At 41.4% G+C, this 13,019-nt stretch overlaps 1 protein-coding gene across 2 annotated transcripts in view; it reads right to left on the bottom strand.

The window, feature by feature from the left end:
- Nucleotides 1-13,019, bottom strand: part of NRAP (nebulin related anchoring protein) — a 76,443-nt gene that overhangs the window by 46,295 nt on the left and 17,129 nt on the right. The window contains exons 10-14 of one of the 2 annotated variants that reach the window (XM_017892500.1): nucleotides 12,394-12,498; nucleotides 11,296-11,412; nucleotides 8,419-8,523; nucleotides 6,848-6,955; nucleotides 5,650-5,754 (exon numbers count right to left, since the gene is read on the bottom strand). In XM_017892500.1, the coding sequence (XP_017747989.1) occupies nucleotides 5,650-5,754; nucleotides 6,848-6,955; nucleotides 8,419-8,523; nucleotides 11,296-11,412; nucleotides 12,394-12,498 (540 nt within the window). The remainder of the gene's footprint in view (nucleotides 1-5,649; nucleotides 5,755-6,847; nucleotides 6,956-8,418; nucleotides 8,524-11,295; nucleotides 11,413-12,393; nucleotides 12,499-13,019) is intronic. The other variant, XM_017892501.1, reaches the window with a different exon arrangement.

The raw sequence follows: 13,019 nt of genomic DNA, 5'->3' as shown, positions 1-13,019 counted from the left end.
ACAAAGTGCTGGCTAAGGATGAGGACTTATGAAAACTCTCACAACAGTGCTAGCAGAAGTGCAGATTGGTACAACCACTTTGGAAAACAGTATGGCATTTGGGCACACACACATCCTATGTCCCAACAATTCTGTGCCTAGGGCTCATTCTCAATGAAAATATATGCCTGAGGTCATTTTATAAATAATTCAAGCCATGCATCTACACATAGTATACTTTTCTGTATACATCTTATACTTCACCAAGAAAGAAGTGTCAAAAAAAAAAAAGTAAAATGAAAGAGGAACAAAAAGTCCAACCAAGTTATACATGCATCTTTAAGTGGGAGGCGATGGAGTATCAGTGACTCCTTGTAAGTGGCCCTAACATGTCCCCACCCTGTACACCAGCCCCTGCCTGGCCCTCACCTCCACCTTGCCAGAGTCCCCAAGGAAATTGCCGTGAGCTTAGCACTTTCAATGAAGATGTAGGTTCAAAAGAGGAGGAGGCAGAATCCCCAGTGCAGTTGGATGCATTGACTGCCTGGTTCCCACCTCAAGACATCAAGGACTAGTGAATTTTCCCCTTTGAAAATACAAATTGCCCTTTCAAGTATTAAGAATTATTAGCCATTTGCCCACAAGAATATATGTATCCAATCATCTTATTTTTCTCCAAACACACCTGACCAAGATCCACTGCAGAGGGAATGGGAACTTGGGTAGGGAAGTAAAGGAATAGGTTTGAGGCCAGATAGTAGGTGATAAGGAGTGAGGGGCTAAGGTGAGCTGAGTGAGAGCCCCAGAAACCTATGCAGGTAGAAGTAGAGCTAGGATACAGAAAAGAGGGAGAGGTTGTGGGTAGCAGATAACCTCTTTCACAATTTATTTTTATTTATTTATTATTTTGAGACAAAGTCTCACTATGTCACCTAGGTGGGAGTGCAGTGGCACAATCTCGGCTCACTGCAACCTCCTCCTCCTGGGTTCAGGAGATTCTCGTGCCTCAGCCTCCCTGGCAGCTGGGACTACAGGTGTGCGCTACTATGCCTGGCTAATTTTTGTATTTTTATTAGAGACAGGGTTTCCCCATGTTGGCCAGGCTGGTCTAGAACTCTTGGCCTCAAGGGATCCTCCTGCCTCAGCCTCCCAAAGTGCTGGGATTATAGGCATGAGCCACCACACCTGGCCTTCTTTTAGAATTTAATCAAAGTTATCTGAAATCCAGGTAAAAGAAGAAGTAAACTCATCCCTAACCCTGCTCTCCTTCCCTTATGCTCACATGGTTCCTTTCATTCATCCACTTGCCCATCCATTTATTTTTTCAACAAACTGTTGTGGGGTTCCTACTCTGCAGAGTGAGCAAAATCAGACAGTCCCTGCCCACACAGATATCTCAGATGGGTCCTCACTCCCAGGATCACAAACTCACCCAGTGCCTCTGGACATCTGAATCTCTGTGCCCACGGGCTCCAGATTGGGCCTGCTTGCCAGGTGAGCTCCCCTGGCTTGGCTCAAAGTGGCAGGATCACCATTGAACACCTCATTCGCAGCCTTCATGTCTATCTTTTCTTGCCCAAGGCCAAAGGCCCCTCCCAGAATCCCACACAGTGTGGCAAATTCTTCAGACCTGGGTTTCGCCTGAGAACAACACCCCTTTTCTGCATCACCACTATCTACTGATATCTCGGCCTGTACCTCACCTATGGCCTTGGCCAGCCTCCTCTGGCAGCTGGCTCTGCCCTCCCCAGGGGCCCACACCTTGGCCACTCTTGTACTGTTCTATCATCTCCTGCCTGTCTAGACTACAGGCCTTTGCTTTTCTGTCTTTGCTTTTCTGTTTTCCTCCTGTCTGTTGCTACTTCCTATGGCCACTTCCCTGAGATGACAGCCCACCTCAGGGAGTCTTTGCAGCCCAAAAGTCACAAATGTCTCTAGGAGCCAGATAGACCACTAGCTGGGTACAAGCCCAGTGCTTGGCCTTACTGTTGGGGAAGTAAGGAGTTGAGAGGACTATGGCTAAGGGAGGCAGCTGCTGCCCAGCTCTAGGAGATGGTTGTCATGCAACCAACAGGGCATACAGAAGCTAGATTTTCCAGTTATTCCAAAGAAACCAGAAATCCATATTATGATGTAAAATCTTGCAATTTTTGAAAGCTAACAAATAGTTCAATATTTTTTAAATCCAGTGACCCGGGCCAGGGGCAGTGGCTCATGCCTGTAATCCCAGCACTTTGGGAGGCCGAGGCGGGAGGATCATGAGATAGGGAGTTCAAGACCAGCCTCACCAACATGGTGAAACCCTGTCTCTACTAAAAATACAAAAATTAGCCGGGCGTGGTGGCTTGTGCCTGTAACCCCAGCTACTCGGGAGGCTGAGGCAGGAGAATCGCTTGAACCTGGGAGGCAGAGGTCGTGTGAGCTGAGATCACACCACTGCACTCTAGCCTGGGCACAAGACTTCATCTCAAAAAAAAAAAAAAAATTCCAGTGACCCAAGAGAAATAGGTCTAATAGCCACTTTGGGCCCACTGGCTACTAACTTGTATATTCCATGTCTTCCCTGGGTCTTGTACTCATTTCAACCAGCTCATCATAATTATAACTAACACATGATACTTACTATGCACCCAGCACCATTCCAAGTACATCACACATGTTAACTCATTTAATCCTTCCCACCACCCTATGGTTAGGCATTATTATTATCCCTACCTTACAGTGTGGAAACTGAGGCACAGAGACCGAAAGTGGCTTCCTCCAGGTCATCCAGGCAAAGTATCAGAGGTATGATTCAAATCCCTGGAGTCTGCCTCGCAAGGTGGCACTATACCTATACGCTATAAACCCGGTTTGCCAAAGCTAGTGTGCTTAAAGCTATTACTTTTATTTTACAGATGGGCAAGGGGTTCCCATTAGCCAGAGTTAGCATTGTTTAGACAGGGAAATGCATTCCAGAAACAGACAAATGACTTACAAGTGAAATTCTAGAACAGGACCTAGAAATAACGAAGTGCTCCTGACAATGGGCCACGGAGAGTTTTGTTGGATTTGAAGATTAAAAAACATCACTAGACTTGGTGCGGTGGCTCACGCCTGTAATCCCAGCACTTTGGGAAGCCAAGGCGGGCAGATCACCTGAGGTCAGGAGTTTGAGACCAGCCTGACCAACATGAAGAAACCCCGTCTCTACTAAAAATACAAAATTAACCGAGCGTGGTGGCGCATGCCTATAATTCCAGCTATTCAGGAGGCTGAGGCAGGAGAATTGCTTGAACCTGGGAGGCAGAGGTTGTCGTGAGCTGAGATTGCACCATTGCACTCCAGCTTGGGCAACAAGAGTGAAACTCCATCTCAAAAAAAAAATAATAATAATTTTGTGCTTTTTAGTTAATGATTCAAGGAGAAAAGTTTTTGCATGTTGAGTTTTGGACATGGGGTGTGTAGAGAAAATTAGGAAATATAAAGTCATTTCAATGTCAACTATTAATTAGATTAGAGTACAGTGACTTCCTAATGCATTAATTCAGAAGGCAAAATTATCATCTCATAATAGTCTATTAGAATTCAGAATTATGCATGATAAAATGTCACAAAACTATATTTTAAATGGCATATTCTTTCCTGATAATTCTGCATTAAGTATGTTACTGAGTACAATTACTTTACTCCGTGGGAACATAATTAAAAGTCTCCATGATTAATCACATCTTTGCAACATCACAAATGCTTGGCCATTGCTTCAATCTACATTTTGAAGGGTTTCTTTTTCCTTTGCTAAAGATAGAGTCTCATTTTAATTCTATCAATGTTTATAAAATCTATCTAAAGGGAATGCTCTCAAATTAAGAACCCATGCTTGCTTATTTTTTTAATTTCATGGCTATTTCACCACCTTTAAGATGACCACACAGAGAGACCACAATTGTTCTTGTAAATGGATTCCCCAAACTTCCTGATTACTAAAATCCCTACATTATGGGTGATAAACTCAAATTCACATCAGAACCAGGAAGGTAAGCTAAAGGAGGTACAGCAACAGCGAGCAGCCACCACCCAGTCCCAGCCAATTGCTGCCTTGCAGGATCTGGGGCAGAATGTCTCAGAGTTTTCAAGAAAAGGTGAGCATGTTAGTTTTTGTCTGAACTCAGAAATTCCACATGTTGGTTCAATTAAAACAACAACAACAAGAACAAATCCACTGTGCAGCCAAACAAAGCACTTCTGTAGCGTGAATGTGGCTTATGGGCTGCCAGTTTAGAACCCACCTCTAAACTCAATTAATATTTCTAATTCAGTCTGGTTTAAGTTTGCATCAAACTTTCCTGGGTGGGCTTCCAGGTGCCTGGTTTGACTCTGAGTCTTATCTAGATAAATGTAGTAACAAGTCATGTCATAATGGGAGTACGTCTTGCATTCTTTGAGCTACTTATTAGATATGGTATCTAGAATCCTACTGCAAAAGCACATCTTCAAATTTTAATAAGGTGCCCTTGATCTGCAAGTTTCCCAGGTAATGTATACGGCCAAAAAATAAATAAATAGATAAATAAATGCAGCTTTGGTAGCGTCAAGTTTAACTTTGTAAAATGAGTAAGTCAAGTCAATCCAACCAAACTTCCTGAGAAAAAGAGAAGCAAAGTTTAGGTCCCTGATCAATTCCTCTGCTTCCTACCTCCTGTTTTATTACACATTAGAAAAGCCCCCTTCATTCAATAAATATAATTTGCCAATGATTGCCCTTTGATGTCTGGGCATTGGGTTGGACACTGGAGATACCCAGCTGAATCCTACTGCCCCAACTCCGAGCAAGAGAGAGAGAGAGATTCAAAGACTTATCTACCGGTAGCAAAACCTCAATCAACTTCTAAACTTGTACTGATCCCAAAGGAAAGTAAAGGAAAGTAGCACTTGACATTCATAAATATACATTGAATTATTTGTTCAATTACTGATTGATTGATTGATTGGAGATAACCTTCACTGGCAACCACAATACAACCTTACTTCTAAGCCCCTGAAGTACTTTTAAGCTAGTAGGTGACTTTTATCTTTTCTTTGTACTTTTCTGTATTTTCTAAATTTTCTATAATAAACATATAGTAAAATTCTTACAATCAGAAAACAAGAAATTTAATTGATTGTACACATTTTGCTTGGAACAAGCCAAACCATAAATAAAATCACTGCTGTAATAATTAAGGGATACATATACTTTCCCATGTGCTCCTGAGGAAAAATGGAGTCAACATTACCACTTCCTCTCAACTTGTATATATACATTTTATTTTACTTCCTTCAGTCCTTAACATACTACGTGTCAAACCTTTTTTCAAAGAAAGAAAAAAGTCATCCTTGCTAAGGAGCAGGCATTTGAAATGTGCCCAGCAGACAAAGCTCACTGAATTCTAAGAGGAAAAACTGAACCTCAGGTTATTTTCAAGAGAAAACTAGAGTTGTCCCTAGTTCACACTGAAAATCGAAGAGTATGCAAGCATGCATAAATGAACTTCCTAGTGGAAAATGGAAAAGGATTTCCCTTCCTTCAATCCCTCCACCCTCCTATGAACTGTTGTATCATGTTTCTTTCCATCTTGCTGCCTACAAATCACTCCTCAGGAAGGAAGTGACAAGTGACGAAGCAGAAAGAGCTGTTGGAAAAGAACTTACATCTTTCAAGGGCACCAGTTTCATCGTTGTTTGATAGGAAGGCGTGAGAGTGGCTGGGTAGTTGTAGTCGACAAGATCATGTTTATAATCAGCTTTATAGGCAACCTAAAACACGAAGAAAAGAACAAGAATGTAGAAATCAGCTTCTACTTTCTTTTGGCTTTGTTTGAATGCCATAAGAAATATTTTTTAAATACCCAGAAACAAATGAATTCAGTTTCATCATCTTCAAGGAAAATTAAGTTAGTTCATACTTTTGTCTTTAATTAATCTGAACTCCTCTTAATTAATTCAAAATTAGTTAACTTCCATCTATAGTACATTTATTTTATATTTCTTATTAATTATGAAGCTGTTTGTCATTTTTGTTGAAAAGAAGCATTTGCGGTGCTTCAGTGGTACAATCGGTTAGCGTGCGGTACTTATATGAAAAGGGGCATGTGCACATGGATAGACAATGGAAGAGATCCTTGGCTATCCCGACAAAATAAATGGAAAGGTCAAGAGTCTTTAGAGTATTTAACTTTTTTCTTCTAAAGATCAAATTGACATTCTTAAGCAGAGAAAATCCAACATTTGTATGTTTCAATAGTGAAATCAGTTTCCTTTAAGTGTCCTTTACCTCCAAGATTTACAACCTGGCATTTGTAAACCTATAAACTGGATTGACAAAGCCAAAGAGAGTAATAGATTATATGCTACAGGGGAAAACAAGGACCTGATCTACTCTGTTATCCCACTACCTTGACCAGTGCCAGGCCACAGTAGGTTTTCAATGAATACAATGATCAAAAAAATGAATGAAGGAACAAACCAGCTTACCAACCAACCAACTCCAAATAAATCACAAAAGCTTTGGAACCCTGGGGAATTTGGAATAAGAATCATAATTATTCATTTCTCTTTCTCTCTCAGAAATTAAAAGTGTTAACCACATTGGATTCATTATAATAGACTGAAGTACTCTTCAAATTAGAGAAATCTAAGATAAATACTTTGTAGCCTTTGAAAATTTTCAGGGATTTTACCTAGCCTTGGTTGTATCTGCTAACATTTAGAAACTGTTTTGGGTCAGTCTTTATACAGTCTTTAAAATAGAAGACAGATTTTTTTTTAAGGGAAATTGTAAAAGAATTGGCTGAATTCTTCATGTACCGCCCCACTCCATCCCTATAGACCTTTGCATAAAAGGACTCACGTTGCTTGCCAGGCTGCCAACTTTCATAGCATGCAGAGTGCGTCTGTCCATACCAACTCCTTCATAGCGGCCTCTCATGTGGTTCTGGTAGTTTTCTTTATATTTATTCTACATAGAAACACAAAGTTTTCAACCAAAGCATTCCCTTCGCAAGTAGTTGAAGATAAACTACTCATCTTAATGCGTTAAATCCAAAGCATAAATGATTAAATATAAGCCATTTAAATAGCCAGTGTATCACAGAATAAAAAATAAGGCAAACTTTTTTTTTAATAACATAAATTTCAACCCACAAGAAGTTGGAGTAAGACAGGAAGACAAGGAAACATGGGATCTGATGAACATAGACAGCACAAAACAGACTAGACTTTCTGTGTTCATTTTACATTTTTAGTTTTACATTTACCAGATTTTTCCAATGTGAAAATTTACCATCAGATGGTGGCAGGCGCTGACTATGCGGGCATCACATGCAAAGCCCCATGCTGAGGCTGGTACAAATCACTGCATGCCATTACCTTCATTTCTAAATATATAAAGGACAAAACCTGAGCTTTGCCAAATTCTGTGATGTAAAAATTGGTCACTAGTGTGACCATGTGAAATAATAATGTTATGTGCCATGTGCCAAATGCCACTTATCAAATAAAAAGAAGACCAAAACAGGATGACGAGAGGTCATAAACAGGGAATTTGGGGAATTAAAATCACCTAACCTGGGAGGCCATTGCATTTCTAGGTACTGCGAGTATTTAAACAGAACACTACTTATGACTATATATCAGACACGATTCTACTTATCTGAGTTAATCTTCACAAGTACTCTATGAGGGGAAGGAACTATTATCATCCCCATTTTAGAGTTGGGCAGAGTGGCTCAGGGAGCTTAAACAACTGCCCAAAATTGGCCACTTTGCTATTAATAACTGTGAAATCAGGTATGTTGGCTCTTAAACCACTATATTTATGCAAAATAAATTCCTCACTGCGCCTTACACAGTCCCTTGCAATTTTAAATTCTACTATTATGTGCAACTAAGCAAAAGTAAAACATATTATCTAGTATAGGTCTTTGATGTCCATGAGGATACATCTTCAGACCTGCTCTGAGAATCTCCAAATTTGCAAATGCCCCTCTAGTACATATCTGCTCATCTGTAAGACAGGGAAAAAATGTCTGGCTCTCCAGGTGACTCTGAGGGTGAAATGAGGTGATATTAACTCAGAGGCACAAAGTCACACTGAGAGGGGATGTCACATGCTCAGCCAGGCCCCCTCACCAGCATTCATCACTAGGAGCCGGGCACTGTGCTGCACACAAGGAAGCAAGGAGACGGAGAGGACAGGTCCCGCCCAGAAGACTCAGGGTCAAGATCAGGGATGTGACAGAATTGAACACTATGAAGATCAATCCCAGCAGGCAATCTTAACCAAAACCCAGGCATTTATGCCTAAAAGGCCATGCTTCTCCAAGACACGTAGATCCATTCCCATAGACTGTCCCTCTTAGGAGACCTAAAAACTAAGCTCACCAAAAGTGCCCAAACAAAAGCTTAGCGTTAACAACTCACATCACTGGTAAATTTTGAGATCTTGCTCACGTTCCTGAATTGAGGTGTTTCACAGTAGTTGATACTGTGACCTCTACTACTTTCCAGATCCTTCTTATACTCCACCTTGGAAATCAAAACACCAGACACACAATAGAACCAAATCCGAAGTCACTCTTGAAAATGTCCCAGGACTTGACTAGGATATTTTTAGAAAACTTTCAACCCAAGATTTTAACATATCAAGCATAGAATATGCTAAGTTAGCAGGACATAGTTTCCTTGATAAAAACAAATCATAATAAATAGTAAATAATTGGTTTCATTCAGAAAATTAAAAGTATATCGTCGCTTTCAAGAACAAATACTATAAGATTTCATAACTCAGAAAATGGCAAAAATGCTTTTACAACGCAGGCAGGTAGTTACTCTTGAGGGGAAGTGTATTAGGGGGATAAATTATATTTCCTATAATGGAAATGTCTTAGGAGGATGTCTGGTCATGTTCTGTTTCTTGATCTGATTGCTAGTCACACAGATGTGTCCCACTTAAGGAAATCCTTCCCACTATACATTTATGATGTATGTACATCTTTACAGGTATACTTCAGTGCAATTCAATCAGGAAAGTTACTTTACAAGGAGTATAATAAATGAGACCACTCAGATGCAGAGCGTCTTCCAGTTTAAAATCAGTTGGCTATTTGAGCTCTCCTGGGTGCCTGGATATAGGATGTGAGGCTACATTAATAAAATAGACTCCAAGTCACCTCAGGTAATTAGCATGAGGCAGTTAAGGCCAACTACCTGCAATAGATGGCTGGTTTGTCTTACTGACTAAACATAAGGACGTAAAGAAATGGAAGATTCCCTTGCAACTTCTTTACCAAAGGAAATACCCCTCAGTTTGTTATCATATCTTACAAAACTATATGGTGGGGTATGTCTAATTCTAATACTATAAATATATTTTTATATTCATCTGTTCAATTACAGTATATTCATATAGAAAAATACCAAAATGGGAGTTCAAGACCAGCCTGGCCAGCATGGTGAAACCCTGTCTCTACTAAAAATACAATAAATTAGCTGGGCGTGGTGGTGGGCACCTGTAATTCCAGCTACTCTAGAGACTGAGAAAGAAGAATCACTTGACGTGGGAGGTGGAGGTTGCGGTGAGCCGAGATCGCGCCATTTTACTCCAGCCTGGGCAACAAGAGCAAAACTCCCTCTCAAAAAAAAAAAGGCCAAAATGTTAACGGTGTTATTCCTGGGTGGTAGAACTGCACTCCCAGTGGTATGTATCCAGTTCTGTCCCTAAAAGTCTCTACCACCCAGAACTAGACACTTGACTTTTCCAGGCATATGACAAAGTGAGAGCCTAATGGTGGAAGAGGTCCTATCTAGATCTAGTGTTCTGTGAGTGACAGCAAAAGGCCAGCAAACTTTTTCTATAAATGACCAGACAGTAAATATTTTAGGTTTGGCAGGCCACATATTCTTTGTCAATTGTTATACTCAACTCTGTCCTTGTAGCTCCAAAGCAGTCACAGATAATCAGAAACAAATGTCATGGGACTGTATTCCAATAAAACTTTATTTTAAAAAGCAGGCTGTGGGCTGGATTTGTCACTGAGGCTGTAGTGTGATGACCTCTGGTCTAGAGTACCAGAATCATCTGGAACATTTGTTTAAAATGCAGATTCCAAAGCCTCAGCAGCCATCTATCACTTCAAAGTATCTGAGGCTTCTGATAAGGCTTAGGAAAATATCACTCCTGGTGACTCAGAGCAGCCCCAAGTTAGAGGACCACGGGTTAGCTAACAGGTTAGGGAAAAGGACTGGCTTTTAGAGGTTAGAGATGGAAAATATTTTTGGATATTTGCATATCTGTTTGTGAGTTGCAGATAACTTGTTACATGAGTGCTTTGAATCGCCATAATTGTTCCCGTCGCCAGAGGCTGCCAAGTCAAATGCCTTCAAGAGCCCAGATAAGAAATGCAAATGAGGGAAAATGCCATGAAGGACACACTAGGGTGTGAGAAGGATATGAAGATCTAGAGGGGATATTTCCTTGCCAAACAGTCCTCACAATAAAAACGTCTTAAACTGTGGGCAAGCCAAACCAAACACACCCCTCTGGCAGCCAGCGTAGCATGTAAGGAAAGGGAAATTCACACGGAACACACAGCTTCTCGGAACTCAGACTTCAATAATAAGAGAATGAGAGGGGTTTGACGTTTGAAACACTCTTTCAGATGTTTGATTTGTTTTAAAAGATGGATCCTCCAGTATTCTTTCTGGCAACTAGAAGCCCGTTGCCTGGCACTTTTGAGTACTGACAGCCCTGGGAGGATCTAGGCAGTAACTTCTGAACCATCAGAGAAAGATGTAACTGGTTTGATTCTAGGCTCTCTTGTAAATTGCATTTTACCACTTATCTGTTCTTGGAAACCGGTAACCAATGGGCAGAATAGGTGGTGTCACCATTTTTTTTTTGAAATGGAGTTTCACTTTTGTTGCCCAGGCTGGAGTGTAATGGCACTATCTCGACTCACTGCGACCTCCGCCTCCCAAGTTCAAGCAATTCTCTTGCCTCAGCCTCCTTAGTAGCTGGGATTACAGTCCTGCACCACCACGCCCAGCTAATTTGAGCTAATTTTGTATTTTTAGTAGAGACGGGGTTTCTCCATGTTGGTTAGGCTGATCTCAAACTCCCGACCTCAGGTGAGCCACCTGCCTCTGCCTCCCAAAGTGCTGGGATTACAGGCATTAGTCACCACACCTGGCCGGTGTCACACTTTCAGCCAGAGCTTTTTATTATAGGGTCACCTCATTCACTGACTAGAGGAGATAAAAAAGGTGATGTTCATGCGTGTGGCTCTTCCCCACACTCACCTCACTCACGAGTTTGTTTATGCTCTGAGCCTGTTTGAGGACCAAGTTGTCTTGAGCTGGAAGCGAGTGATAATGTGCAGCACCTTTCATCCTATTGAAGTCCTGCCTGTATTTTATCTGAAATAAAAACACACAAAACGGGGCTGGAGTTGATGTTTCCAGGCTCCGGGAGAGGAATTACTCCAAAGTTATCCTGGACTTAATGTCAACATTTACTTAGTACAGTTTTCTGAAGGAAAAAAAAAAATATTCATGTGGCCTTTTCTCTTCATGAAATCTATAAACTACTTTGTCCTTTTTTGTTATTAAAATTTTCCCGGCCCTTTTCACACTTTTTACACTTTATACTCTAATTCTGCATGGAAAAAAAAAAAGTCTTAAAATAATCATAAGAAAAGTTGTCAGTCCAAACCCATTCTGCCCTTGGTTTAAACATCATTTCCCTGCTAATGAGGGGCAGAGTAATGTCTTTTAACTTCCTTCCTCAGGGAAAGATGGTGCTGTTATGGGTAATGGGTGATAGTTCTTTGGTAAAGGAAAGGAAAGAGAGGGAAGGAAAAGGAAAGAAAACAAAATGGCGAGGGGTGTGAAATGAATGCTGGGTTCTGATGAGACCAAGTAACAGTTGGCATGTCAAGATCTGCAGTGAGCATGTCACTTTTCCAAGTTTAATTATAGCCTGCCTTTCAAGGGCTGCCAGCAGGCTAACGTTCTGCCAATAAAAATCATTTCATCACCGGGTTACACCCAGTTTGATAATCATATGACTTATTTTAATCAGTTCTTCCCCTAAATTACTCAATTTCTAATTGGGCCATTTGGCAAAACTCTCCTAATACCCCACTCTGGCTGGCCAGCCTCTGTACTTGCTTCAAATGGTCTCAAGCAAGCTATACTGGTAGTCCATGGGCATCTCCTTGGAAGCAGACAAATGGGGCCAAAGCAGTCTTCATAAATTTGAATGGGAGTTGAGGGCTAACATTCTACTTTGGCTCAGCTGTAATAAATGTATCTGTGTGTAGGTTTCAGTAAGCACAGCCTTCAAAGTCTCACTTCTCTGCTTCTGTGGCTCTGCCGTCACACCTACATGGTACTTACGTCACTAGCGAGTTCGTGGGCTTTCTTGGCGTTCTGATATGCTGGAGTGATCATAGCCGGGAAGCTGCCCTTTCCCCTGTGCTCCTCATACTCCTCCAGGTAACCCTGTTGGGTGGGTCAAAAACTTCAGTGAGTAATGCTTTCCTCCCCAGATGTGCGGAGTTCAGCAATGGCCACTCACAGAGCCTATTATCACAGAGGTTCATCCACCTTGGGTTCCAGTGATGTCCATGTGGTGGCTTAAACATTCCTTTTAAGATGGCAGACCCTGGAGTCAGGCCCACTTACTTGTACCCAGCACACAGTCAGCACTAAATAATGGCAACTGATATAATGATCATCATCATTATTTCCACTGGATAAATCAGACACTCTACCACTCCCCCAGGCCTATGTGTTATGGAATATTCATTTTTTAACTGACAACCAGGGAAGTCCTTTGTCTTCCAGCAGGTCTCAAACACTACCTTACTCATGCCCAGTGGCAGATCTATGTAGGGACCTCTCCCGGTGGTACTGTCTCCCCCAGTGGTACTGTCTCCCCCGGTGGTACTGCATCCCCGGTAGTACTGTCTCCCCAGTGGCACTTCATCCTCCGGTAGTACTGTCTCCCCAGTGGTACTTCA

Source organism: Rhinopithecus bieti, unplaced genomic scaffold, assembly GCF_001698545.2.
Source record: "Rhinopithecus bieti isolate Rb0 unplaced genomic scaffold, ASM169854v2 scaffold_21201, whole genome shotgun sequence".
NCBI lineage: Eukaryota > Metazoa > Chordata > Mammalia > Primates > Cercopithecidae > Rhinopithecus > Rhinopithecus bieti.
This window is presented reverse-complemented; position numbering and strand designations above follow the sequence as displayed.